Raw genomic sequence first — 25,618 nt, forward strand, 5'->3', positions numbered from 1 at the left:
AACTGTTCTTCTGAACTCGCCAACTGCATGCCTCCCCTTCTACTGTGACCTCACTGCACAACACTCCTCTCTCTCTCTCTCTCTCTCTCTCTCTCTCTCTCTCTCACTCCTATTCTGTCCATCTCTCCAATGCAAGAGTTAACCATTATTCTCAATTATTCATCCCTTTTTCTGGTAAACTCTGGAACTCCCTGCCTGCTTTTGTATTACTTCCTTCCTATGATGAACTCTTTCAATAGAGTGGTTTCAAGACACTTATCCTTTAATTCTAAACAATCACTTTTGACTCTGTTCGGGAACCAACATCTCAGTGGGCCTTTTTCTTTTTTTTTTTTTTTTATTATATTTCTGTTGCTCTTGGCCAGTATCCCTCCTATATGAAAAAACACTTCAAAGCTTTTATTTCATTCTAGATTACTTTTTAATTGCTTATCTAAACTGATTTACTATGAAGAATATGAAAAATAAACAAAAGTAACTGCCCCCCCCAAAAAAAAGATAAATAAAACATCCCAAAAACACAGTGGATTGTTTTTTTTTTAAACCCAGGCTTTTTCCAAATTTGTGTACCTATGAATAATACTGACACATTGTGCAATTATGGTGTATCTCAGATCCATTGCCTTTGTAAAAGACGATAATGAGAAGTTGCAAAGTCAAGTTTATTTTTGGATTTGATCACATCCTACACTGGACTAGAGGTGGAAAAATTTTCTACTCTTCTGGCTATGGGAAAATAAACTTTTCCATAGTTTTACATCCCTGAACCTATCTACTAGAACACATCTAGATTATTTATAGAAACTTGAAAAATAGTCAGTATTGGTGTACTGTACAGGGATTCAGGCTATTGGCAAAGGGAGAGTTAAAAAGATTCTGTTATGTTATGGTAACAACAATATTTCTGATATGATAAAAAAAAGAAAAAGTTTCAGTGCAGCCTTGCCACACTGGAATCTCACCAGCCAGTCATCAGTCCAGATATTGTCCTGGGTAATGTAACCACAGCAAGTGTTGATAGAAAATCCAAACTGTTCCACATAGTTAGAAGAGCCTCTGCCCACAGTGCCTCCCACTTTTGCGTCTCTTGCTGCGAGATTGTGGAGGTGTAGCCTGAAACAACGCAAGATACTTTCTTAATAATGCAATGTACGGATATCATTTATTCTATATTTCATCTAAACATTGGTACTTTATTACCATTCAATTCTGTACATAACATAGTGAAGGATTGAAGACAGAATGGTTCACATTTGAAGGACAAAAAAAAAGACATTCTTGATGATCTTTAGAAGCAGAAAAGTAAAAGTATCATATCACAATAAACTTTTTTGCTTCATGCACAATTTTTGGTTCAAAACACACTAATTTTTTCTATAATTTAACTTAATTAAAAAAAATATGCAACCCTGCACTAGTGAAATACAAAGTGTAAAAGTTTGCACACCAACTAAACTTGATCACTAGAGGGCAACACCCTATGTTCAACAAGGATGGGGGTAGTCACCACCAATGCAGGGCTCAGTGTTATCAGGGTATGACATTATGGTGAAAAATCTAAATGAAATTTATGGGAGTGAACTTTAATATCTCAGAAACATGACTAAGTTCATGCACATTATTTCAATCACCAAAAGTCCCTAAGAACCTTCAGTTCCCACTAGCCAGTGAGGGTATGCTATCTGATGAAACACCTGTGCTCCAGCTGGTCAGCGACACCAGCTCTACACCACTGCCAAATAGTAGGTGCAACCACCCAGTGATAACACATGCCACAGATTCTGATCCAGTGATAGAAAACAACAGTACTTCATGTATCATGGTGCAAGTATTTTTATCCCACTTTTTGCTTCCTCAAACCACCTTACATTAAGACAGCCCTCTGCCCTCATTTTATTTTGTTACTAATGTTATTTCAACACACTTTAAAACAATGGCTAATGAAAGTCATACCATGTGAAAAAAAAGTGAGCTGAATAAAAATGGGATAAAAATGTTGTCAACCTTGCACAAAAATTCAGTCTAAAATTTTGTTAGTAAAATGTTAGAAAATGAGTTCCTGCAAGGAAAATAGCATCTCACCTGCTGATGTCTGTTTCAACAATGTGTGACGCAGACAGATCTGTGACACAAGAATTATTTGCTAATCACTTAAGTAAGTTTCACAAGATAAACATTTCTACTAATGATCCACAGCAAGGCTTCCATCATTACTACTAATTTTGTTACCTCTACTACTTTTGTACCACTGGTCTACAGAAGAGTTCTCAATGTTTCTGATACCATTGTTACTAATGTACCTGTGGTCCACAGAAAAGCAACCATCACTGCTAATATTTAAGTATTATTATTATTATTTAAGCATTATTATTATTATTATTATTATTATTATTATTATTTTTATTATTATTATTATTATTACTTTGGTGCATCATAGTCGTCAGCCATCCACTTGTAATTGTTCTATGGGACACTAATCAATGCTAGAGTTGTCACCCAAACCTAACATTTTTATCACATATTACAACCTACTATCTTTTAAAAGGGAACACCAAAATACTATGTATCTTTAAATTTTTTTTTCATGTTTTCTTAGAATCATTCATGAGTATCACATTCAAGTCATTAGCAAAGCAGGTACAAAGCAGTAGTCTGAAAAACAATACAACATCTGAGCAGTTTATGTTCTATGATTCCTTGCTTCTTGGGACAGTAATCACAATGACTGTGGCATCCCTATTAATAAAACCACTAAAGGTAATAATGTTATGTCTATAATCACCAACATAAATGACAATGTACTATCCCATAATAACATTGATCATCAACATAAATGACAGTGTACTATCATAATTTCCCATGATTATAACTTGTTCACCTAAAAACTAACAGGTGGCATGACAGTGTCACCATTCACCATAGTCTTATCCACCATCATGGCAGTTCTTATTGCTGTTTCTTCTTATTATTATTAGTATTTTTTTTTTTGCCAAGACAGACACCGGACAAGGGTAACAAAATAAAAAATAAATAAAAAAAACAAGTGCCAGTCTCCAGAGCCAAAGCAGCCATAAAAAAATTAAAGAATAAGTGTCTTGAAACCTCCTACTTGAAAGAGTTCAAGTCACAGAAACGAGAAAATACAGAAGCATGCAGGGAGTTCCAGAGTTTACCAAAGAAAGGGATGAATGATTGAGAATGCTGGTTAACTCTTGCATTAGAGAGGTGGATAGAACAGCGGTGAGATAAAGAAGAAAGTCTTGTGCAGTGAGGCCACAGGAGGAGCTTTAATTTCCTAACTCTCTAAAATTTTGAATCTATCCTCAACAGAAAGATTCTTAAACATCTATCACTTCACAACCTTCTATCTGGGTTCTGTCAAGGCCACTCTACTTATGATCATTTGGCTTTCCTTACTGAGTCTTGGTCATCCTCTTTTAGGGATTTTAGTCAAACTTTTGCTGTTGCCTTGGACATATCAAATGCTTTTGATGGAGTCTGGCACAAAGCTTTGATTTCCAAACTACCCTCCTATGGCTTCTATCCTTTTCTCTGTCACTTCATCTCAAATTTCCTTTCTGACCATTCTAGTGCTGCTGTGGTAGACAGTCACTGTTCTCTTCCCAAATCTATTAACAGTGGTGTTCCTCAGGGTTCTGCCCTGTCACCTACTCTCTTCCTATTATTCATAAATGAACTTCTAATTGAAACTCTTTGTCCTATCCACTCCTATGCTAATGATACCACCCTGCACTTTTCTACATCTTTTCATAAGACGTCCAACCCTTCAGAAAGTAAACAGTTCATGCAGGGAAGCCACAGAATGCCTGGCTTCTGATCTCTGAAATTTCTGATTGGGGCAGAGCAAACCTAGTATTGTTCAATGCCTGAAACTTAATTCCTCCATCTATCAACTTGGCACAACCGTCCAGACAACTATCCCCTCTTCTTCAATGACACTCAACTGTCCTCCTCTTCTACACTTCACATCCTTAGTCTGTTCTTTACTTATAATCTGAATTGGAAACTTCACATCTCATCTCTAGCTAAAACAGCTTCTATGAAGTTAGGTGTTCTGATTCATCTCCACAAGTTTTTCTCTCACCCTCTCCCCCCAGCTGCTAACTCTGTACATGGACCTTATCTGTCCATGTATGAAGTATGCTTCACCTGTAAGGCGGGGGTAGGATCCGCTCATACTGATCTTTTAGACATGGTAGAATCAAAAGCTTTTCATCTTATCAACTCCTCTCCTCTAATTGACTGTCTTAAGCCTCTCTCCTCTCTCATCATCAATGTTGCATTTCTTGCTATCTTCTACCACTATTTTCATGCCAACTGCTCTTCTGATCTTACTAACTGCATGCCTCCCCTCCTCCTGCAGCCTCACTGCACAAGACTTTCTTCTTTCTCTCACCCCTATTCTGTCCACCTCTCTAATGCAAGAGTTAACCAGTATTCTCAATCATTCATCCCTTTCTCTGGTAAACTCTGGAACTCCCTGCCTGTTTCTGTATTTCCACCTTCCAGTGACTTGAATTCCTTCAAGAGGGAGGTTTAAAGACACTTATCCTGTAATTTCTGACTACTGTTTTCTATTCTGTTTGGAAGCTGGCACCTCAGTGGGTCTCCATATATATATATATATATATACGAGTATATATATATATATATATATATATATATATATATATATATATATATATATATATATATATATATATATATATATATATATATATATATATATATTTTTTTTTTTTTTTTTTTTTTATTTATTTATTTTTTTTTTTTTTGCTATTGACTTGTGCTCCCCTATATGAAAAAAAAAAGAAAATAACACTTCAAACCTTTTTTTGTTTCACTCTAGATTACTTTTCAATTGCTTATTTAAACTGATTTACATATAAATATGAGGAACAAAAAAAATAAATAAATAAAACCCAAGAAATAAATAAACCTCCCCCAAAAAAGTGGGTTAGGTTTTTTTTTTTTTATCCAGGTTTTTTCCAGCTTTGCCTTACAATGGTAAGGCTCCTGTATGGCTTACACAAATAAAAGTAAGGGTGTTCCATCCACATAGCCATACTAAGTACAGTGGAATTAAAAGACTTCTATGTCATCAACTCCCCTCCTTAATTAAGGAGACCGATGGAATTATTTTCCATTTTTATTATTTGTGAACCAAACTGCACCAATCTTTTATGAGCTATAAAGTTTCTTTAGAAGTTATTTGTACAATAGTTTTTCTTTTTCAATAAAAATACAAAAAAATTGAGATTTAAATTTTTGCATATTTGGACAATATTTTTTGGGGAATTTCTTGAAAAAGCTAGTCACAAGATACTCTGATGGTTTTCAAGAAAATTATGTGACAATTTTCTTTTTTGGTTTCATTGTCAAAAAAAAAAAATCTAAAATTTTGCTTCAACTTGTTATTTCTCTTATGCTAAAAAAAAAAAAAAAAAACGCTCAGTCAAAATTGTCACATTTTTTTTTTTTTTTTAGGTATCCTAATTCCCTTTCTAATGACACCAGAATCTTCAAAATTGGAAAATAAATTGCAGAGAAAAACCTCTCAATAGCACAGTAAGTTAGTTTTGAGATACAGGACTTTAAAGTTTAAAAGGATGCTCACACACTTTTCATCCATATATAGCTACATAATACAGTAAAACCCATGAATTAATCCGTTCTGGGATTTTTTTCATTAAAATTAATGTATATACAATTAATCTGTTTCAGCCTCAGAAATATGGTATGTTTACATATTTATGCTTTTTTTTCTGATGAAGAATATAGAATGAAATGAAATTTAAATACTTATCCTTAAATAGAGACAAATAGCACTAAATTAAATAAAACAGTATACTTTGTTGTTTACAGTTGCTAACACAGGGGGATGGTGAGGGAGGAGAGGAAGAGGAGGAAGCTATTAAATTTGGGGTAAAAGGCTGCTGCTTGCCTCCTCCTTTTTCTGCTCCATCTAGTGGCCTCGACAATGGCTAACGATGCAAAAAGAGAGACAGAGAGAGAGAGAGAGAGAGAGAGAGAGAGAGAGAGAGAGAGAGAGAGAGAGAGAGAGAGAGAGAGAGAGAGAGAGAGAGAGAGAGAGAGAGAGAGAGAGAGAGAGAGAGATTGTGGCTGTGTGACAGCTGCATTGTCAGCCACTTCGGCAGTGGCTGACAATGCAAGAAAAGAGAGAGAGAGAGAGAGAGAGAGAGAGAGAGAGAGAGAGAGAGAGAGAGAGAGAGAGAGAGAGAGAGAGAGAGAGAGAGAGAGAGAGAGAGAGAGAGAGAGAGAGCCACCAGTTAAGGTCACTGGCTGATATACACAACTACACCATCTCTCTCTCTCTCTCTCTCTCTCTCTCTCTCTCTCTCTCTCTCTCTCTCTCTCTCTTGTTGCATCGTCAGCCACTGTTGAAGTCACTAGCTGTCACACAGCCACAATCTCTCTCTCTCTCTCTCTCTCTCTCTCTCTCTCTCTCTCTCTCTCTCTCTCTCTCTATCTGCATATAGCAAATTTTCATCTTTAGCAGCTCACCCTCCCCAATATGTGTTCATTACTGGTAATGTACTGTAACCTACATTAACTGAAAGAATGATCCAGGTTCTTTAGGCCAAAAGACTACGAGTATGTTGGTGATGACATCTGGCAACTTTGAAAACTCTCCATTAGTTTGATTAGGTTAGGCAACTTTGAAAACTCTCCACTAGTTTGATTAGGTTAGGCAATGTCAGAAACATGAATGCTATTCTCATGTTTGGCAAAAATATTTTTTTTTACTTCAATAATAATACACTTAGGCTTCTTACTGCTAATGTAACTAACACTTTTCTCTTTCTTAGATGGCATAATGGGGACTAAAAATAACACAAAAAAGGGGAAAAAAATTAATGTTTTTGAACACAGCACTCTCACAAACCATGTTTACACCAAGCACACCAACACACAACTGAGCACGAGGTTCCATGGACTGTGGGTAATAAACGTTCATGTCCCAGAGCATCGTTCGTGAACCAAGCTAAAATTTATTCATAAAACTAGTTCATGATGTAGTACATTCATGAACCAAGGTTCTACTGTACTGGAATTTTTAGGTGCCAAGTATTATAATGTATTTGAGTTGAAGATGATTTTAAGCCATAATTGCAATTGCATTAGATTCATAGATGACTTGTTTTGTTGGTATCTGGAATCTCTTAGATGGAACATTGCACACTTAATTTTTACTATGAGGGCATGCCACACTGATGCATGTGGCCCAATGATTGGTGGTGATTGTCAAGCTGGGGACTTTTTTACATTTTGTTTTGGGACAACATATGTTGTCCACCAGTGTCAGAAGCTGCTCCACTGAAACTAAAACATTATCCCAAGTGAATGAGATTTCTTCATCGCTCTTGAAAATTTTTTACCTCTTCCCTAAGAGAGTCTCTTGCTTATGGAGACAATGAAGATCAAGGCACTGGCTATACTTGTACAGCAGACATAGCAGAAGTAGTAGGCAAGGCAACAGAAGTAGAAACATCACTTGTATGTGGAATGGAAGAAGTGGGAGGTGAAGTGACAAGGACAGACTACAACACAGGTGTGTCAGCTGACATGCCATGAGGCTACATGCTTATCCTCAGGTTGTTCTCTGCTCTCAGCTAATATCCAGCGTGCTTTTGCCAGTACCTCGCTGCTTTGGGTTAGGTAAGACTTACTCTTATCCATCATGGTGGAAAGAGCAAAAAGCAGGGAAGTGAGTGAACACTAAGTGGGTGTAGAAGATGGTAAAAGAGAAAGCATTGCTAACTCCCTCCCTCTCTCATAAGCGTGTACAACACACACTGAGGCTCTTCCTCATCACGCTGTGAGAGAAAACTTCCATACACTACCATAAAGAAAACTGTTTCTCGTAAATTTTCTTATTTTTCTTAATGAATATTTTTCTACAACCATCTCCCACCTACAATGACCTTGACCGAGTAACTAACTGAGCAACTGAGTTTGAGTGGGAGGCATTTAAATGGATATTTCAACATGTGTGCATTGTGAAGTACTAGGCCTAATGATGCCACAAAATGATTTTTGCATCTCTATATTTTTCAGATTTTCAACTCAGTCAGAGTCCCCTTAAACCAACTATCCCCGATTTTGCACAGCTTGTGTTGCATCTCTTATCATCTCCTACCATTGTTTCCATGATTGCTGCTCATACTGCAAGCACCTCCTCTCCTATGGCTTTGCTGCATAAGACTTCCTTACCATCTTATTTTATCTACCTTTCTAATACAAGAGTCAACCAGTATCTTTACTTATTCATTTCTTTCAATGGTAAACTCTGCTTTTTTTTGTTTTCCCTTTCCTACTATGATTCAAACTGCTTCAAGAGAAGAGTACTCAATATCTTTGGACTTCAATCAACCTATCTATTTGAATGTTTTCTTCTACTGCACTTTTTGGAACAGCAGTTAAACATGCCCCCTCTTCTCTCCCATTTTTGGTGGCCTCTACCATCTTCTTTCATGCATCAAATAATGCCTATTTATATGCACTGAAGTGATATTCATTTTATAGCTTTACATCTCAATAGTATTTTTGATACCAATTAAGTGCACAATCTAAGATTATCATGTTTCGTATATAAAAGTAATTAAACAAAACAAAAAAAAAAAAAAATAGCTTGGACTCAAAATTTAGGAAAGCAAATGGATGAATTTCCAGCAGTAAAATGACATTTCTGACCTACTGGGGTTTCTGCTTACTGACTTCAGAAAGGTCAGCTAACAGGAGAATGAGGAGAAAAACAGCCTTTACACACACAACTCTCACCTGGCTAACTGAGTCCCAAGCTGGCCTGACTTCCGCTTAAGTCCCTGCATGTTGAGGTACTCCATTACCAGCACTGCTCCACCTGCGGGGTTGTCCAAGGCCAGGTGAGGCATAGGAACACGCACTGTGCCAGTGGCCTGAATTGCCTTCAGGCCTTCATACTCTCCATCAAACATCTCCAGTGCCTGTAACAGGGAGTCATCATCATCAATGTTTTCAATGGCAGGTTTTATATTCTTATAGGTTTTTTCTTACACAATTATGTAAAATAAATTTGTCACAAATTTCTCAATTCCTCTTCCATAACTTTGGTAAGTCTACTTGCATTCTACTTCGGACTTCAGTAAACATACTAAACATATTTTATCCAATCATCCTCACAAGTTCCTTCAATATGGTTAAACCAACATAATCTGTCATCATTTTACTGATATTCTTTAGTAAAATATTAACTTATACTTGTTGAATTTATCCAACTTTCACATCTGTTACACTATCTCAATAGCACAGCACATGTACCTTAAGTCATGTCCACACTATCAGGTAGTGCACGACAGGCAAACACCATTGCGATATTCCGTTCCAATACACATGCTGGTAAGGGTGAGTGGCAGGCACAGAGGTGACATCAGAAGCATTGAAACAACGGGCAAAAATGAACATGAACATGAACATGAACATAAGTGAAACACCAGGAACTGTCTCATCTGGTAGGTGGTACGAAACACTAAAGGTTTCCTCAAAGCTATGAAATCATATTCACATTCATCATGGAGTTTACGTAGTAGAATCACATACTTGACAACTCTCCTCTACTGTGCAACCATTCTTTACACCACACATTCCTCTAGGCTCTGACTTGTTTTTGCTTTTTCACACAAACTGCAAGAATTATCCCACACAAGGCTATTTTTCTTCTCCACAGTACTGGGCATGGTAAGACAGCTCTCACATCTCACAGTCCACTTACAGTCTACTGAATGACCTTAACTTCTTAACCAAACCACCTTTCAAGTAATGTGGAATAGACACTACAGGCAGACACTGCCCAATAAGGGTAGAGCATGGCTGGCTGTGTCCAAAAGTGAAGGGTTTGCACCTTTACCTAATCTGGTAACACTGCTTTGGAAACAAGAGAAACCCACTCAGCACTGCCCAATAGTGTGGACATGGCTTTACAATCCTCTAGATAATCTTCTTCCATCTTCTATCTCTAGATAATCTTCCACTTCCATCTTGCAAAACATTGGATATACAAGTAATATATATACAGATCTTCAAAATAAATCTTCATATTAATTTCTGTGCATATTGTATTACCTATGAGGCTAACAAAAACTTGAGTATAGCACACTATAATGCCAATATCAGACATGTGTTGTACCAGGACATGCTCTATTTGCATTTGAAATAAAGATGTCACACAGCATATGACAACAATCACATATTAGCTCTATTTCTGCTCAACCATTTTTAATTGCTTTATTTTATTTATGATAACTCATAGACATCTAACCCTCCAGGTTGACAATTTACTATTTACTAACTGCAACACTCAATAGATTTATTTTCTTACAGAACATAATATTCAAACTTGTGTAGCTTTCACCTTTATTGAAGGAGACTGGGAATTTTTCCAAGAATTGGGAAAATTCCCAATTGCAAAAAATTGAAACTCATGATTCTAACAGGGCACATGATCCTTGTAATATATGATAAATATGAGTGTTAGCATTTTACTTTGGATAAATTTGTTATAATTAAAGAGTGACATAATATCTTTATCATGTTTATTACATAGACATAACTATGTGAATTTGATTCACCTATCAGAATAAACTACATGCTGTGATGTCACAGCCTCAGTGTTTATATACCAGTCACTAAATTAGTATGGCTCTCTTCCCAGTCCATATTTCAAACTTGAATGTATTCACATCACCTCTCCCAACCACCATACTGGCCACCCTAAGGGAGCTCTCAACACTAGATTTGTTGAAGTTAATCAAACCTGCTCATCTTACATTCTGCTCAGATAAGTCCCTATCTTTGGCTGTGGCCACTCGGAAAATGTTGGTTAGGGTTTGCAGAACTAAAAGCAAAAAAAAAAAAAAAACAAATAATTCTTTACTTAATTGTAATTTGTATACTCCTATAATTTCCACAAAGACTCTACATGGATAATGCCAAGTTAACTGTCACACACTAGTCTTCAAATATTGTACCACACAAAAGTGAAACTCCCTGCTTTACCTCACATACTTCCCCTGCACATCACAGTCAGACTTGTTTAAGTAACTCTCCCAACACATTAATCTGTGCCATCCCTATGGTAACACTGTAAGGATCTCTATCCTTTTCTACACTCAACAAACCCTTAAAATGTTCTGTCCATCTCTTCCCTATAGCATCCTTCTAAATCATTATCATGATCTATTTTCTTATATACTTAACATATCCTTTTTCATATTCCTTATGTCCTTCAAAGATATTCAATTGAAAACTGTCAATTGCATTACTTTTTGTACCACATTCAATGCTTTTTCTAGTTCCTCTTCTTTTAATATTTCTAATATGACACCATCTGTCTCAGCACCCCTTCTTCATATACATGTCTGTTTTCAGCTGCAGCCACACTTATTTCATTCCACCTTTCACTTCCCTTACTTGTCCCCACCACTGACTCTTCTCATGCCACATCACATTACTGTTAAATAGCTGCCAGTCTTCCTTCACATCACCAAAATCTTTCACTGCATCCCACTCTTCTGACCCTCTATTGCTTTTCTCTTTAGCCCAACTCTCTCACTTTTAAAACTTCCGTAGTACACCCAAATCCACTTATTTTCTAATTCTTCCTGTATCTATCCTCAACTTTCCCTCTATCAGGTATTAGCCAAATACCTCTAGTTTTTTTCAGTAATCTCAAAATCAATAATCTTCCTATTTCATTTTTGGCATAATCTTCCTATTTCATTTTTGGACAATCACATAATTCATTATTTCTATTAACAACTTTTTATCTGTTGTGTAACCAAAGCATACCACCAAATAGCACCAACCCTCCCATCCTTTTTCCATTTTCATTTTTTCTATACACACCACATACACAAATATACATTCAACTTTTACATTACCAATTCTGACATTCAGATCCACCTACTAATTCTACATTCACATTCACTATAAAATTCTGCAAGTCCCCATCAGCATAATTGAGGGCATCAGGACCATAGGGACTCAAGTGCCATTTTTTTACAAATTGATAAAATTGCATATAAAGTTTATCAACAATAACACCACTTCTAAGAAAGATATCAATTTCAACTAAGTCTTACATGAAACCCCTGCTCTTCAGAATTTTTTTGAGCAAAAATAAAAAAGTTGTAGGGTGAGTATGCACACTGGCACATAAAATGTAACCCACTTTAAGTTTGTGTACATTTTTGTTTGCATGACTTGGGATTTAAACCTTAAAGTGTTTTACTTGAAGTAAATAATAAGGTTTTAACACTTTCCTGGTATCACAACAGCAAAAAAGACATAATATAACAATAATAATAATAATAATAATAACAATAATAATACAGCGGAACTTCAGTTTTCGAACTTAATTCATTCCTGAATGTCGTTTGAAATCCGAAATGTTAAAAAACTGAAACTATTTTCCCCATAGGAATCAATGTAAAATAGATTAATCCATTCTCAGACACCCATCCACCATGTCATGTCTTAGCGGGTAATGACCGACACTCCCACTGCTAAAATGGCTGCTCCACAACATCTCCAGCTTAGATTTTTTTTTTTGTATCTAGAAAGGATGCATTGAATGAACTTAGTGACACAAAACTCATCAAAAGATATTTAGACCAGGCAGGTCTTTGTCACTGATATGGTGAGAGAAGCCTAACAGAGTGACACAGAGAGGAGCAACCCACTCACCACCAAAATGAACATGATCATAACACTTAAACATCTTGCTGCTGGGGAAAGCTACTGGGAAAACACAATTGTGCAGTAGTGATGGCGTTGTGGGTCAGAGAGCCACAGGAGGCTTGGGATTACTCCTAAGCACCAAACTTTGTTTGTTTACATCAAGATTCTTCATTTATTATTTCAAAGATAGAATTACTGTCTTACTGTGTCTCTCCTCCAAATATAAAAAAAAAAAAGGAAATCTGTATAGAAACTCTAAATTAATGATACATGGCTGCTTTTTGCTGTCTTGTAGTATTTGAAATCAAGTAACTTTGTTCGAAAACCAAATTACAGTATGGCAACCAAAGCAATTATGAGTTGAAATTTTTAAATACCCAAGTTGTTCGAAAAGGGAGATGTTTGGTAACCGAGATTCCACTGTAATAATAATACAATAAACTACAAGAAGGAAAAGTATCAGAGTATTGCAAAAATAGAAGAAAATACTAGTATTGGTACTAGAATATATTAGTTACTTAAAAGAAAGCAACAAATTCAAGGATGAATGAATGCTATGTTAGAGGAAGTCATTAAAATAATGAGTTAGTAACATTGGTACAACAAAGGATTAACAGGTGGCACTGGTTAGTCACAGGAAAAGATTGGGTATGAGCAAGGTTTGGACAGGACTGGAGGAAGAAGCACGAGAAAGGCTAGTAGGCAGCGTGGTGACTGGCTCCAGGTGATGTGTTCCTTATACAGAAAACCGCTGATTGGGCAAGAGATGGCTATGCGCTGTGCATCACATGCACCTACTGGCTGGCTCCCTCTCGCTGGACTTGCCCAGCTGGTCCTGAATGAACATGCCCATTGGCTTAACCACCACATACAACACGTGAATCCCAAGTCAGTAAGTCCTTACTCCACTTGCTAATACAGGACTTTCAACCATATCGAAGCTGGAAAACAGTGTTGCAAGTGTCACAGCTAGACAGAGGAAGAGTTGCCAGTTCTCTTGATATATGTAATTCCATTTGAGCCCCTATGGTCCTGATGCCCTCAGTTATGTTCATGTGCCCTCAAACACCACCATTTTCAACCAAATTCCACTTTCGGTTGGATTGACCTCCATTGAAGCTCTCCATTTCAAACATTTGGCGTCACTTCTAGCCTCAGCTTATTTTGCACTTCCTGTCTCAACATCTGACCACTTTGCAGCCTTAAATCTCACAGAACTAACACATACAACTTTCTTTTTACACACATTTTTCCAGTCTCCTTTTTAGCCTTCCTATGGCATATCAAGACATGCTCACTTGCCACGCGACAAAACAGCAATAGGGAAAAAAAAAAAAGACAATACCATCCAAATAATAATAATCCCATGAAATCATTTTTATAGCCAAGAGGAACAGTCATGAATGTAAAAATGAACTTTCTTTTAAGTTATATAAAACAAAACTTTGTATGTACTTTTGGAATCAGTAAAACTTTAGGACAAGAAAATTAAATGAAATTGTAAACTATAAATTGTTAAATTAGTTGTTGATATTTGGGGATGGTGTGGAGTAATAACCCTTGGTTTACAAGGTAACTGGAAAATAACCATATTCTCAGGTTCTCCTGGGTCACTCACATAAAAAATCCTAATCACAAAACATTGTAGGTTGAGAAAATATGCCAGAACTGATAATATTATGTATTTTAAGAAAAATTCTTTGTTAATAGTTTTATCCAAAAATTATTAATAAACAGTGCTAGAATCCAGGAGTACATGGGACCATTAGCAAAAATGTTCAAGAATAATTTGTGAATGTAGAAGGGGTCTAAACTGTTAAGGATATTGCAAAATTATGTCTATTAGTATAAGTAGAGGACTAATTCCAGGGTGTAAGGTGGCCTATATAAGCTTGGGTGTGAGATTTCAGTGTCAGCTTAAATGACATCATTATCCACAGGTATGTTCATCAAGATTATTTAAAAGTGGTTCATATGAACTTATTTTTTTATATTTTTTTTTGGGGGGGTGAACAAAATTTAGAATGTACACAGAATAGGGAAACTGTTCTTTAATAAGGTAAGAGTCAAACACCAGTGATACACACACAATTGAATGTAACACCTATATGATTAGGATGTTTTTTTTTTTTTTACTAAAAATTAAGGTAAACCCCTGAGGCACTAATTAATTGTTATAACATACTCATTTAAATTTTATAATTATGACCTGATTATATATCATTGTTCTCAGTATAGGTCCCACAACTCCAAGGTAACAGCTCTAATTTCTAGAAAATCATTGTGAATTAGAAGAAAGAAAAATTATTTGAAAACTACTTGTTATTTAGAAGCTAACATCAATAAAACTCAATCTGGTTGACATGGAGTTTTTCCAGTCTTACAGATCTCTAGCTAAAATACTACCATATAAAGCAAGGTCAGAATTATTTGGCTGAAACCATGACTGGTGGCAGCTAATCTACTATTTTTATATCTATTAACAACTGCTAAATCAAAGCTAAACTGAACTATAAACTAAATCAAGGTGAAAGTAACTCAATACAAACTTTAAATAAATACTCCAAAATTTAATTAAACCTTTTAATTAAAACAGAAAGAAATATCAGTCAACCTTAACCCAACACCTGTGACACATTGACCCAGCCAGTATGGCTCAGGTTGTATCTCCCCCTCTCCTCTATGCCTTGCCTCACTGTTGAGAAAAACTCCAAAAGAAGGGTCGTAGTCTCCTTTCTCCACTCCTTTCACTTACTTCCCATGACATACAGGGAGAATGGAGACATGCATTCTATGCCTCATATCTTAAGACTACATATATAATGCTTACCCACATGGGATGACTGCACTACATAGTGTAGAGCCTAGACCACATTGTTGTGGTCATCACATCCCAACACCATCAAAATCTATAAAATTGTGCAGTAAATACTTATTTGGTTTAAAATATATAAAGCAGACATTATCTGTGATGAGTCTCTGCTGGACCATTTCATGCCACTCAGAGCATCCAAAACAATCCCTTACCATTCACAAATGAGTCTTAATGCAATCATATATCTCCTCTACATGTGCACCTCTGAAAAACACTTTATTGGTTTGGCCATGATATTTGAAATGGAGGGCACTATACACCACTCAATGGCTAAAAAAAATGTTGCCCAAGAAGGCACCACTGATTGACCAGAGTAAGACACATTACTTCTGTATTTGAGAGACAGACAGTGCATTGTTTTTAGGCAATAAAGGTGATAAAAATATAAAAAAAATAAAAAAAAATAAAAAATAAAAAGACCTTTTTGTAACTGATGTTCGTCTATACTGAAAAACTGCTTTCTTTATCTACCACAAATTTCAGCATAATATAGCCACAGAAAATGTACACGGTCTAAACCTTCAACTTACCTTCAAGAATCTATAATTAGAAGCTAATGAAATCTACCTTTTCTTTTGAATTCTTTTTCAGAAACACCTTCCCAGTGTCAGTGCGGTACACCTCCCCCTCATTGATGCAGCCACCGCCACTCCTCCCTGTGCCCTCCAAGACAGAGGTGCCCAGGACCTCCTTGATTGCAGCAAACATGGCTCCGTCTCACCCTGGTAAAGGCCAAGTCCATGCATAGGTGACATTGATCAGACAACTATACAGTAGTCTCTTCCTAACCACAGTTTCAAGTCCAAAATTTACCTAACCATGATTATATTGCACCCTCGTATATCATGCCAAGATTATCCTAATCCTAATTAATTAATTTAATATTAACTTCACCAATTCACATTTAGCAACAAAGATGCTTTTCAGCAAAATAACTCTGTAAATATGCAATGGGCTTCTAGAAACCAAGTATGTTTCTTGGCTATTTTTGTTTCATCCTTTGATCACAAGCTACCAAGCTAATACCTAGAACACCATTTACATGACTGACGATGGCAGCGACACATGACTTGCCATCCTGCTCTCACCAAACCCTTCACCTACCAATACTCCAATCGACACCTCTCATTCTCTCATACAAATAATTTACTTCACAATGAGTAATAAATAACAGGATAAATAAAATGGAGCAATCTCAAATAAGATAGGGTTTTCTTTCTTATTCTATATCAGGGGTTTTCAACCTTTTGCAAGCTGTCCCCCCCACCCCCCAAAGCTGGTTCAATGCAGTTGGTGCCCCCCAACTCTTCCCTGCACCACCCACTCAACCCCTTCCTCAACTATTCCATCATAGATAGATAGAATCAGATAGACAGATATAGATAGAGATATAGGGATGACCAAAGTTTGAATCACATGCTGCCAATCTTTCTGTGATCACTGCATGGCTCAAGATCACCCACATAATGCTCACCAAACCTATTTTCCAGTGCAAGTAAAGTGAGGAGTGTGAAAGAAATGGCATGCTTAGGATAATTTTGCACCTAAAAACCTTGAAATATGAGTGCAAATATGCAGAAACAATAATTTAATAGTCACGTTAACTTATAAGTTTAGCAACTTAACTTATTTTTCAGTACCTTTCCCAAAAGCTTAGGTTCTTCAAACAAAACATGTCATGGAGTCAAGCCTCTTCATTAATGTTTACATTACGGAACACAGCATGCTGACAAGATGATTTATACAAATCCATCACAACAGCTGTCTATCATTAACTGAGCAGCAAGCCAAGGCCTAGCCAGCCACACCTTAGGCAGCCATGAGACATCACTATCTTTGGTGCTTCTGATTATCATTAGATCTATGAATAAATTAAGACTAAGTTCAATAATAGGATAATTAATATTCATTAATAATACTCATGATGTTTCCATGAATAAGCCATAAAACAAAAAACTTGTGGATATGCACTAAGACTCAAAATTTTTTTAAATATCCATTTGCATATGTACATGTGCAAATGCATCTTTACCCTAAGCAATGACAGGAGTCTCTATAGGTAGGGTTGTGGCACTGGTTTTCTGTCCAGTACCTGATTTCCATCCATTTGGTCATTAAAAATTTAAGACTACCCAAATTAGCTTAGAGCTAAAATTTTATATGAAGAAGTTCAACCATTTTATCAGTGGTACCTACATGCTCTTCATTGTAAGTGTAATTGTTTTAGTGCAATGACATTCTGGAAAAAAAGTAATTTCTTACAACAATCCTTAATTTATTTGTCTACTTCTTTTTGCTATATCTTCACTAATAATTAATATATTTCCTTTCAGATTGTTGGATTTGAAAGGTGTGAAAGATGTGACAGAGAAGAATGTGGAGATCCTGCAAAAAAAATAGAAAGAAAAGAAAAAAAAATAGATGGACAGATTATTAGTTCCAAAAACTACCAAGGAACTAGTACCCATCCACTTTAGGTTTTATTCTTATATTGTTCTTTTTTTTTTTTTTTTTTTTTATGTAGGAAGGATACTGGCCAAGGGCAACAAAAATCTAATAAAAAAAAAAATGCCCACTGAAATGCCAGTCCCTTAAAAGGGTCAAAGCAGTGGTCAAAAATTGGTGGATAAGTGTCTTGAAACCTCCCTCTCGAAGGAATTCAAGTCATAGGAAGGTGGAAATACAGAAGCAGGCAAGGAGTTCCAGAGTTTACCAGAGAAAGGGATGAATGATTGAGAATACTGGTTAACTCTTGCGTTAGAGAGGTGGACAGAATAGGAGTGAGAGAAAGAAGAAAGTCTTGTGCAGCGAGGCCGAGGAAGGAGGGGAGGCATGCAGTTAGCAAGATCAGAAGAGCAGTTAGCATGAAAATAGCGGTAGAAGACAGCTAGAGATGCAACATTGCGGCGGTGAGAGTGAGGCTGAAGACAGTCAGTTAGAGGAGAGGAGTTGATGAGACAAAAAGCTTTTGATTCCACCCTGTCTAGAACAGCAGTATGAGTGGAACCCCCCCAGACATGTGAAGCATACTCCATACATGGACGGATAAGGCCCTTGTACAGAGTTAGCAGCTGGGGGGGTGAGAAAAACTGGCGGAGACGTCTCAGAACACCTAACTTCATAGAAGCTGTTTTAGCTAGAGATGAGATGTGAAGTTTCCAGTTCAGATTATAAGTAAAGGACAGACCGAGGATGTTCAGTGTAGAAGAGGGGGACAGTTGAGTGTCATTGAAGAAGAGGGGATAGTTGTCTGGAAGATTGTGTCGAGTTGATAGATGGAGGAATTGAGTTTTTGAGGCATTGAACAATACCAAGTTTGCTCTGCCCCAATCAGAAATTTTAGAAAGATCAGAAGTCAGGCGTTCTGTGGCTTCCCTGCGTGATATGTTTACCTCCTGAAGGGTTGGACGTCTATGAAAAGACGTGGAAAAGTGCAGGGTGGTATCATCAGCATAAGAGTGGATAGGACAAGAAGTTTGGTTTAGAAGATCATTAATGAATAATAAGAAGAGAGTGGGTGACAGGACAGAACCCTGAGGAACACCACTGTTAATAGATTTAGGAGAAGAACAGTGACCGTCTACCACAGCAGCAATAGAACGGTCAGAAAGGAAACTTGAGATGAAGTTACAGAGAGAAGGATAGAAACCGTAGGAGGGTAGTTTGGAAATCAAAGCTTTGTGCCAGACTCTATCAAAGGCTTTTGATATGTCCAAGGCAACAGCAAAAGTTTCACCAAAGTCTCTAAAAGAGGATGACCAAGACTCTGTAAGGAAAGCCAGAAGATCACCAGTAGAGCGGCCTTGACGGAACCCATACTGGCGATCAGATAGAAGGTTGTGAAGTGATAGATGTTTAAGAATCTTCCTGTTGAGGATTGATTCAAAAACTTTAGATAAGCAGGAAATTAAAGCAATAGGACGGTAGTTTGAGGGATTAGAGCGGTCACCCTTTTTAGGAACAGGTTGAATGTAGGCAAACTTCCAGCAAGAAGGAAAGGTAGATGTTGACAGACAGAGCTGAAAGAGTTTGACTAGGCAAGGTGCAAGCACGGAGGCACAGTTTCGGAGAACAATAGGAGGGACCCCATCAGGTCCATAAGCCTTCCGAGGGTTTAGGCCAGCGAGGGCATGGAAAACATCATTACGAAGAATTTCAATACGTGGCATGAAGTAGTCAGAGGGTGGAGGAGAGGGAGGAACAAGCCCAGAATCGTCCAAGGTAGAGTTTTTAGCAAAGGTTTGAGCAAAGAGTTCAGCTTTAGAAATAGATGTGATAGCAGTGGTGCCATCTGGTTGAAGTAGAGGAGGGAAAGAAGAAGAAGCAAAGTTATTGGAGACATTTTTGGCTAGATGCCAGAAATCACGAGGGGAGTTAGATCTTGAAAGGTTTTGACATTTTCTGTTAATGAAGGAGTTTTTGGCTAGTTGGAGAACAGACTTGGCATGGTTCCGGGCAGAAATATAAAGTGCATGAGATTCTGGTGAAGGAAGGCTTAAGTACCTTTTGTGGGCCACCTCTCTATCATGTATAGCACGAGAACAAGCTGTGTTAAACCAAGGTTTAGAAGGTTTAGGACGAGAAAAAGAGTGAGGAATGTACGCCTCCATGCCAGACACTATCACCTCTGTTATGCGTTCAGCACACAAAGACGGGTCTCTGACACGGAAGCAGTAGTCATTCCAAGGAAAATCAGCAAAATACCGCCTCAGGTCCCCCCAACTAGCAGAGGCAAAACGCCAGAGGCACCTTCGCTTATGGGGATCCTGAGGAGGGATTGGAGTGATAGGACAAGATAAAGATATGAGATTGTGATCGGAGGAGCCCAACGGAGAAGAAAGGGTGACAGCATAAGCAGAAGGATTAGAGGTCAGGAAAAGGTCAAGAATGTTGGGCGTATCTCCAAGACGGTCAGGAATACGAGTAGGGTGTTGCACCAATTGCTCTAGGTCATGGAGGATAGCAAAGTTGTAGGCTAGTTCACCAGGATGGTCAGTGAAGGGAGAGGAAAGCCAAAGCTGGTGGTGAACATTGAAGTCTCCAAGAATGGAGATCTCTGCAAAAGGGAAGAGGGTCAGAATGTGCTCCACTTTGGAAGTTAAGTAGTCAAAGAATTTCTTATAGTCAGAGGAGTTAGGAGAGAGGTATACAGCACAGATAAATTTAGTATGAGAATGACTCTGTAGTCGTAGCCAGATGGTGGAAAACTCGGAAGATTCAAGAGCGTGGGCACAAGAGCAGGTTAAGTCATTGCACACATAAACGCAGCATCCAGCTTTGGAACGAAAATGAGGATAGAGAAAGTAGGAGGGAACAGAAAAGGGGCTACTGTCAGTTGCCTCAGACACCTGAGTTTCAGTGAGGAAAAGAAGATGAGGTTTAGAAGAGGAGAGGTGGTGTTCTACAGATTGAAAATTAGATCTTAGACCGCGAATGTTGCAGAAGTTAATGAAGAAAAAGTTGAGGGGGGTGTCAAGACACTTAGGGTCGTCGACGGAAAGGCAGTCCGACCTGGGGACATTTATGGTCCCCTCCCCAGATGGGGACTCCGAGGCTGGTGTAGGAGTTGCCATGATTTTAAAATTTTTTGAGTGAAGGGTGTGTGTGTTATTAGGTGCTTGTAGTTTTGTGTGGAGGAAGAGAGTTGTCTTTAGAGGGCAGGCTGTGACTACCCCCTTGTGTTGTGAGACACAAAGGGAAACGTTCAGTGAGGTCACAGCTGGGTTTAATGATAAGTTCACAGCACCCCCTGAACAGTGCTTTAGACCTCATTGGGAGTAATTATCGTTTCGGCAGGTGTCTACTGCCTCCTCCTTACATCCAGGAAGATGTACGGTTAGTTTATCATTTCACATACAAATTAGATTCAACCTGTGTGGAGAAACAGAGCATTAGTGTTAATTATTACATTTTATATCAACTCACATTTCTGTGAATATTATTTAATTTTATAGAAAAGCAATAAAAATACACAACCTTTGTGAATTTGAGCCATCTATTGACCTGAAAAGATCCAAGAAAAGGGCTTGGGTGGAAATAGGTTACAATGTCCAGGAAATAGGTTTTTTGAGTTTTTAATTGGGCTTCATAACTTGTCTCTGAATCACTGAATTCACATTCTGAATCCACTACATGGAAGCTTTCCAAATATGTCCTTATAATTTCAGTTGATTGAAACTGGGAAAAGTTACAAGGCAAAAATTTTAAAAAAATAAAAAATGCATTTTTTCTTATCTGTCTGGAAATTAGTGCCATTACCTTGTCCTTCAAAAACCTTGCTGGCACCACCACATGCAGGGGTCATTCATCCAAGCCTGCAAGAACAAGCCAGCAGGCTGACTACCCAGGCTTTCTGGAAGAATCACAGATGTGCTGTATATAAAAGATATGAAAAATATAAATCAATATATAAATAAAAATTAACACAAATCCAGAGCATTTCCACTCCTGGTAACCTAATACAAAAACATAATTTGTAGTGCTGTGGGTTACTTGGCACACAACATATTTGTCTTATGACCAATGTGCTATCTGACCCCAAAATATACCTTTTTTTATTTATTTATTTATTTATTTTTTTTTACTTATGATGTCTAACTTGTCACACAACTAACAGCTGTTTCATTGAACATTCAGGAGATAAGTCTTGGAACCCTATTCCGAACATCAGGCACCGAACTACAAACTGGCAGTGCAGATTTATTAAATGGGAACAAATACTTTTTTTTGCTTTCAAGCTGTGCCCCCATTCTTCAAAGCTAATTAAGAGCAAAACTCAATGAGGCAACAGCTCTAAGAGCAAAAATCCATCTTCCAGGTCATTCAGTCAGTAGGCAGATATCCCATGAGATTAGCTATCTCATGCACCGTAATTGAGATGAAGTCCATTAATGGGATAAGTTCTCACTGAGGCAATGAGAGATGTCCACCACTGTCTGTTATTTGAGGCCATAATGGTAGAAAGCCTTCTGCTTTAAGTGGATAATGAATGACTGATTCTCTTTTGCTTATGTGAGAAGTTATAAGGCAATGTAATACCGATGTACTACATCTTAGGAATAACATTAAACAAAGCTGTAACATAATGCTTTACTGCTGCAGTAATTAATTGATTTCACCAAAAACTAATCTAGAATTCTGTAAATCTGAACACAGTGAACAAATGAAAATCTAATCACTTCAAGTTTGGATAAAACTTAAAGCAACTATGAATACGGATAAAAGATAAAAACAGTAAAATAATGGAATAGATATAAACCCAACCAATTCCCATTAAACTTGCAGTTTCAACCAATACTCCCGTTCTCTTTATCTCTTTCACTAAAGCCAACAAACATTGGGGCCTGGTGGGAATACAGGGTTTTTGGGATGGGGAAAGCCAAAATGAGGTATTTTTGACATTAATGAAAAGTCTAAGGATGACAAACTACATATTTCGAAAACGGGAAACTTCTACGCTATCCTAACCTAACATAACCTAACCTAACCGGGGAAGCTTCGCCCCTCCTGGAACCCCCACTAAAGGTTGCTAACCTAACATTACCTAACCTAACCTCCAAACAGCCCCATAAGGTAAAGTAACTAACATTTTGTAACCTCCTACATTCTGTCCGTCATCACCACATACCAACAGTAATTATTTAATCCAAAATACCTTAAGAAGTTGAAAGAACTGGCGGTAAACTGCCAGCACACGTCTCTTCCACGTAGCCATAGTTTAACTGACGCAGCACAGTCCCAGGTGCTCCTTCCTCCTCTAAACACACGTGCCTGTATGTGATTGCCCGACAGATTTCCGTGTGACCTGATTCGTAGCAAGTAACCCCACTTCATCAGTCACGTTGCCATTGGGCATGCACACCATTGGTAACAAATATGAACACACTATCCTGCGAGCGACGAATGGTGGATCTAAGCTAGAATTGACTCAAACCTTCGAATTTCTCATCTTGAGTTATCATTAATTTCTGACAGGATAAAATGGGAATAAAAATGGACCAAACAATGAGTTGTAGATGCTGCGAAAGGTTATAGTTACTTACTGTGTATTGGTTGAAACTGCAATAATACCCTATTCCTAAATGAGCAATCAGAGTATGAAACATCAGAGGAAAAAGAAAATACAATAAAAGAACAATCAAGGCAACGTTAAACAAGTTAACAAGGTGTTAACTTTTCATCATACCACCTTCACACTATCATCCAGGATCATGTTCCACACTTAGGTTTTGACAAATGACGTGTCTATTTTGGCTTGGTGAAACATGAGTGCCAGGCAGATTGATCCTACCTGGTGAAAAATAGGTGAAAACAAGATGTCATAACAAATTCGTCAATTATTACAAAAATCCTAAATCCACTCTGGGCCTGCTGATTGTGGCGAGCTGGAGGAGCCTTTAGGTTCACGTAGTGGTGTCCCACAGGCACAGCCATCGTAACACTCCACATGGAAAAAATAGAAAGCATCTTATCTTCACTCTGGGAACATCTTGGAAGCATGACAGTGTACGTTACATAAGAAATAAAAAGGACTTACCTAAAGATCCTGTATCCAGGTTCATCTTCTTGATCTTGATAGTACGGGTGGATCGGGATCACTCCTAAGCCAGAACTTTGGATCAGCAACTCCTGTAGAAAGAAAAAAGAAAAAAGAGAGAGAGAGAGAGAGAGAGAGAGAGAGAGAGAGAGAGAGAGAGAGAGAGAGAGAGAAACGAACAGCATTCTCTACACTAATTGTTCTTACATCTGGCATGCCACATTCTCTCCAGAAACTCTTTCACCGCCTCAATATTTTTTTTCATTCGCCTCTCTACACAGTCCCAGCAACACCATCCACTCCTTTCCTGTCTTCTCCACTCTTTCATTCCTGTCATGTCCTAACTCATTCAATATCACTTACATCATCTCATTCCTGTCTCTGCCATACTTCACACATTCCAGCACCACATATTCCACATATTCTCATCTCATCAGATTATTCCACCACATATTCTTATCTTCTGCCATGTCACACGTCTGGCACACTTTCCTGTGGGACTCAGACCATCAGTAACTCCTTGCGTTCACATCCATATACTGTGCCCTCGCTCGGAAGAGAAGATCACCACCTAGGCTTCCATCATACCACCTTTCATACACCAGGGACCCTTTCTCTTTGTACCATTCTAGAATCTTCTTTTTTTTTCCATCTCATTCTTCCATTCATTCAGTCCCACAAATTTCACTTCTTTGTCTATCTCATTCTTTCATTTTCTCACATCCCATTCAGCTCCCACTCTGCCTCGTCTTATTACCACCCATTCACGCTCATTTTAATTCCTCCCAACCATTCTTATCGTCCACACAACTTGCAATCCTTACCTGTTTGTCATTCTCATGCACCTCTTCCTCCATTTACTCCCATCTTCATTCCACAGGTACACGTTCCTTGCTATTCTTGCATCATCCATTCTCTCAAGCCTAATCTTGTACCTAAGTGTGGCTTTTGTGAGTCTTTCCCTGAAGGTGCTCCATCCCATATCACCTCTCAAGGCTTCAACTGCTGTGCACCTCGGTGCACTCAGTGCCATCCTTGCTACTCTATTCTGGCCCACTTCTAACTTACCAATTTCACTCTCATTCCATGTAATCGCATCCATACTATACATTATACTTGTCACAGCCACACTCTTCCACACTTCTCTCAACACATCATACTTACTTGTTCTCATCATTGCCACGCTTCCCAATCGATGGTTTCCCATACTTATCTTTTCATTCTTTGCCTTTCCACACCCACTAGGACTCATCCACATCCCTCAGTAGTTGTATTCTTGTACCTGTTTCAACTCATTCTCTCCATGTCTCCATACCACATTGCTTTCATCCTCTGACCTATTCACAATCATTACCTTGCTTTTCTCACTGCTAAACCTTACTCCAAAGTCTTTCTATACCCATCCACTACATCCAAGAGACTTTGAAGCTCATCTGCCGATTCACTCA

At 37.8% G+C, this 25,618-nt stretch overlaps 1 protein-coding gene across 3 annotated transcripts; it reads right to left on the minus strand.

Moving 5' to 3' along the window:
• Positions 1-517: 517 nt before the first annotated feature.
• LOC135094786 (ketosamine-3-kinase-like) lies at positions 518-24,285 on the minus strand. Of its 3 annotated transcripts, none has more exons than XM_063995152.1 (5): positions 24,171-24,285; positions 21,893-21,986; positions 16,202-16,356; positions 8,824-9,008; positions 518-1,113 (listed from the first exon to the last, which is right to left on the minus strand). In XM_063995152.1, exons 3-5 carry the CDS (start codon positions 16,340-16,342, stop codon positions 885-887), a joined length of 555 nt encoding a protein of 184 aa, XP_063851222.1. In that variant the 5' UTR covers positions 16,343-16,356; positions 21,893-21,986; positions 24,171-24,285; the 3' UTR covers positions 518-884. The 3 variants fall into 3 exon arrangements, with proteins under 3 accessions (XP_063851222.1, XP_063851224.1, XP_063851225.1); XM_063995154.1 differs by lacking the exon at positions 24,171-24,285 and adding an exon at positions 23,925-24,067; XM_063995155.1 differs by lacking the exon at positions 24,171-24,285 and adding an exon at positions 23,289-23,768.
• Positions 24,286-25,618: the final 1,333 nt, after the last annotated feature.

The sequence above is a fragment of the Scylla paramamosain genome, chromosome 46 (assembly GCF_035594125.1).
Source record: "Scylla paramamosain isolate STU-SP2022 chromosome 46, ASM3559412v1, whole genome shotgun sequence".
In the NCBI taxonomy this organism is placed as follows: domain Eukaryota; kingdom Metazoa; phylum Arthropoda; class Malacostraca; order Decapoda; family Portunidae; genus Scylla; species Scylla paramamosain.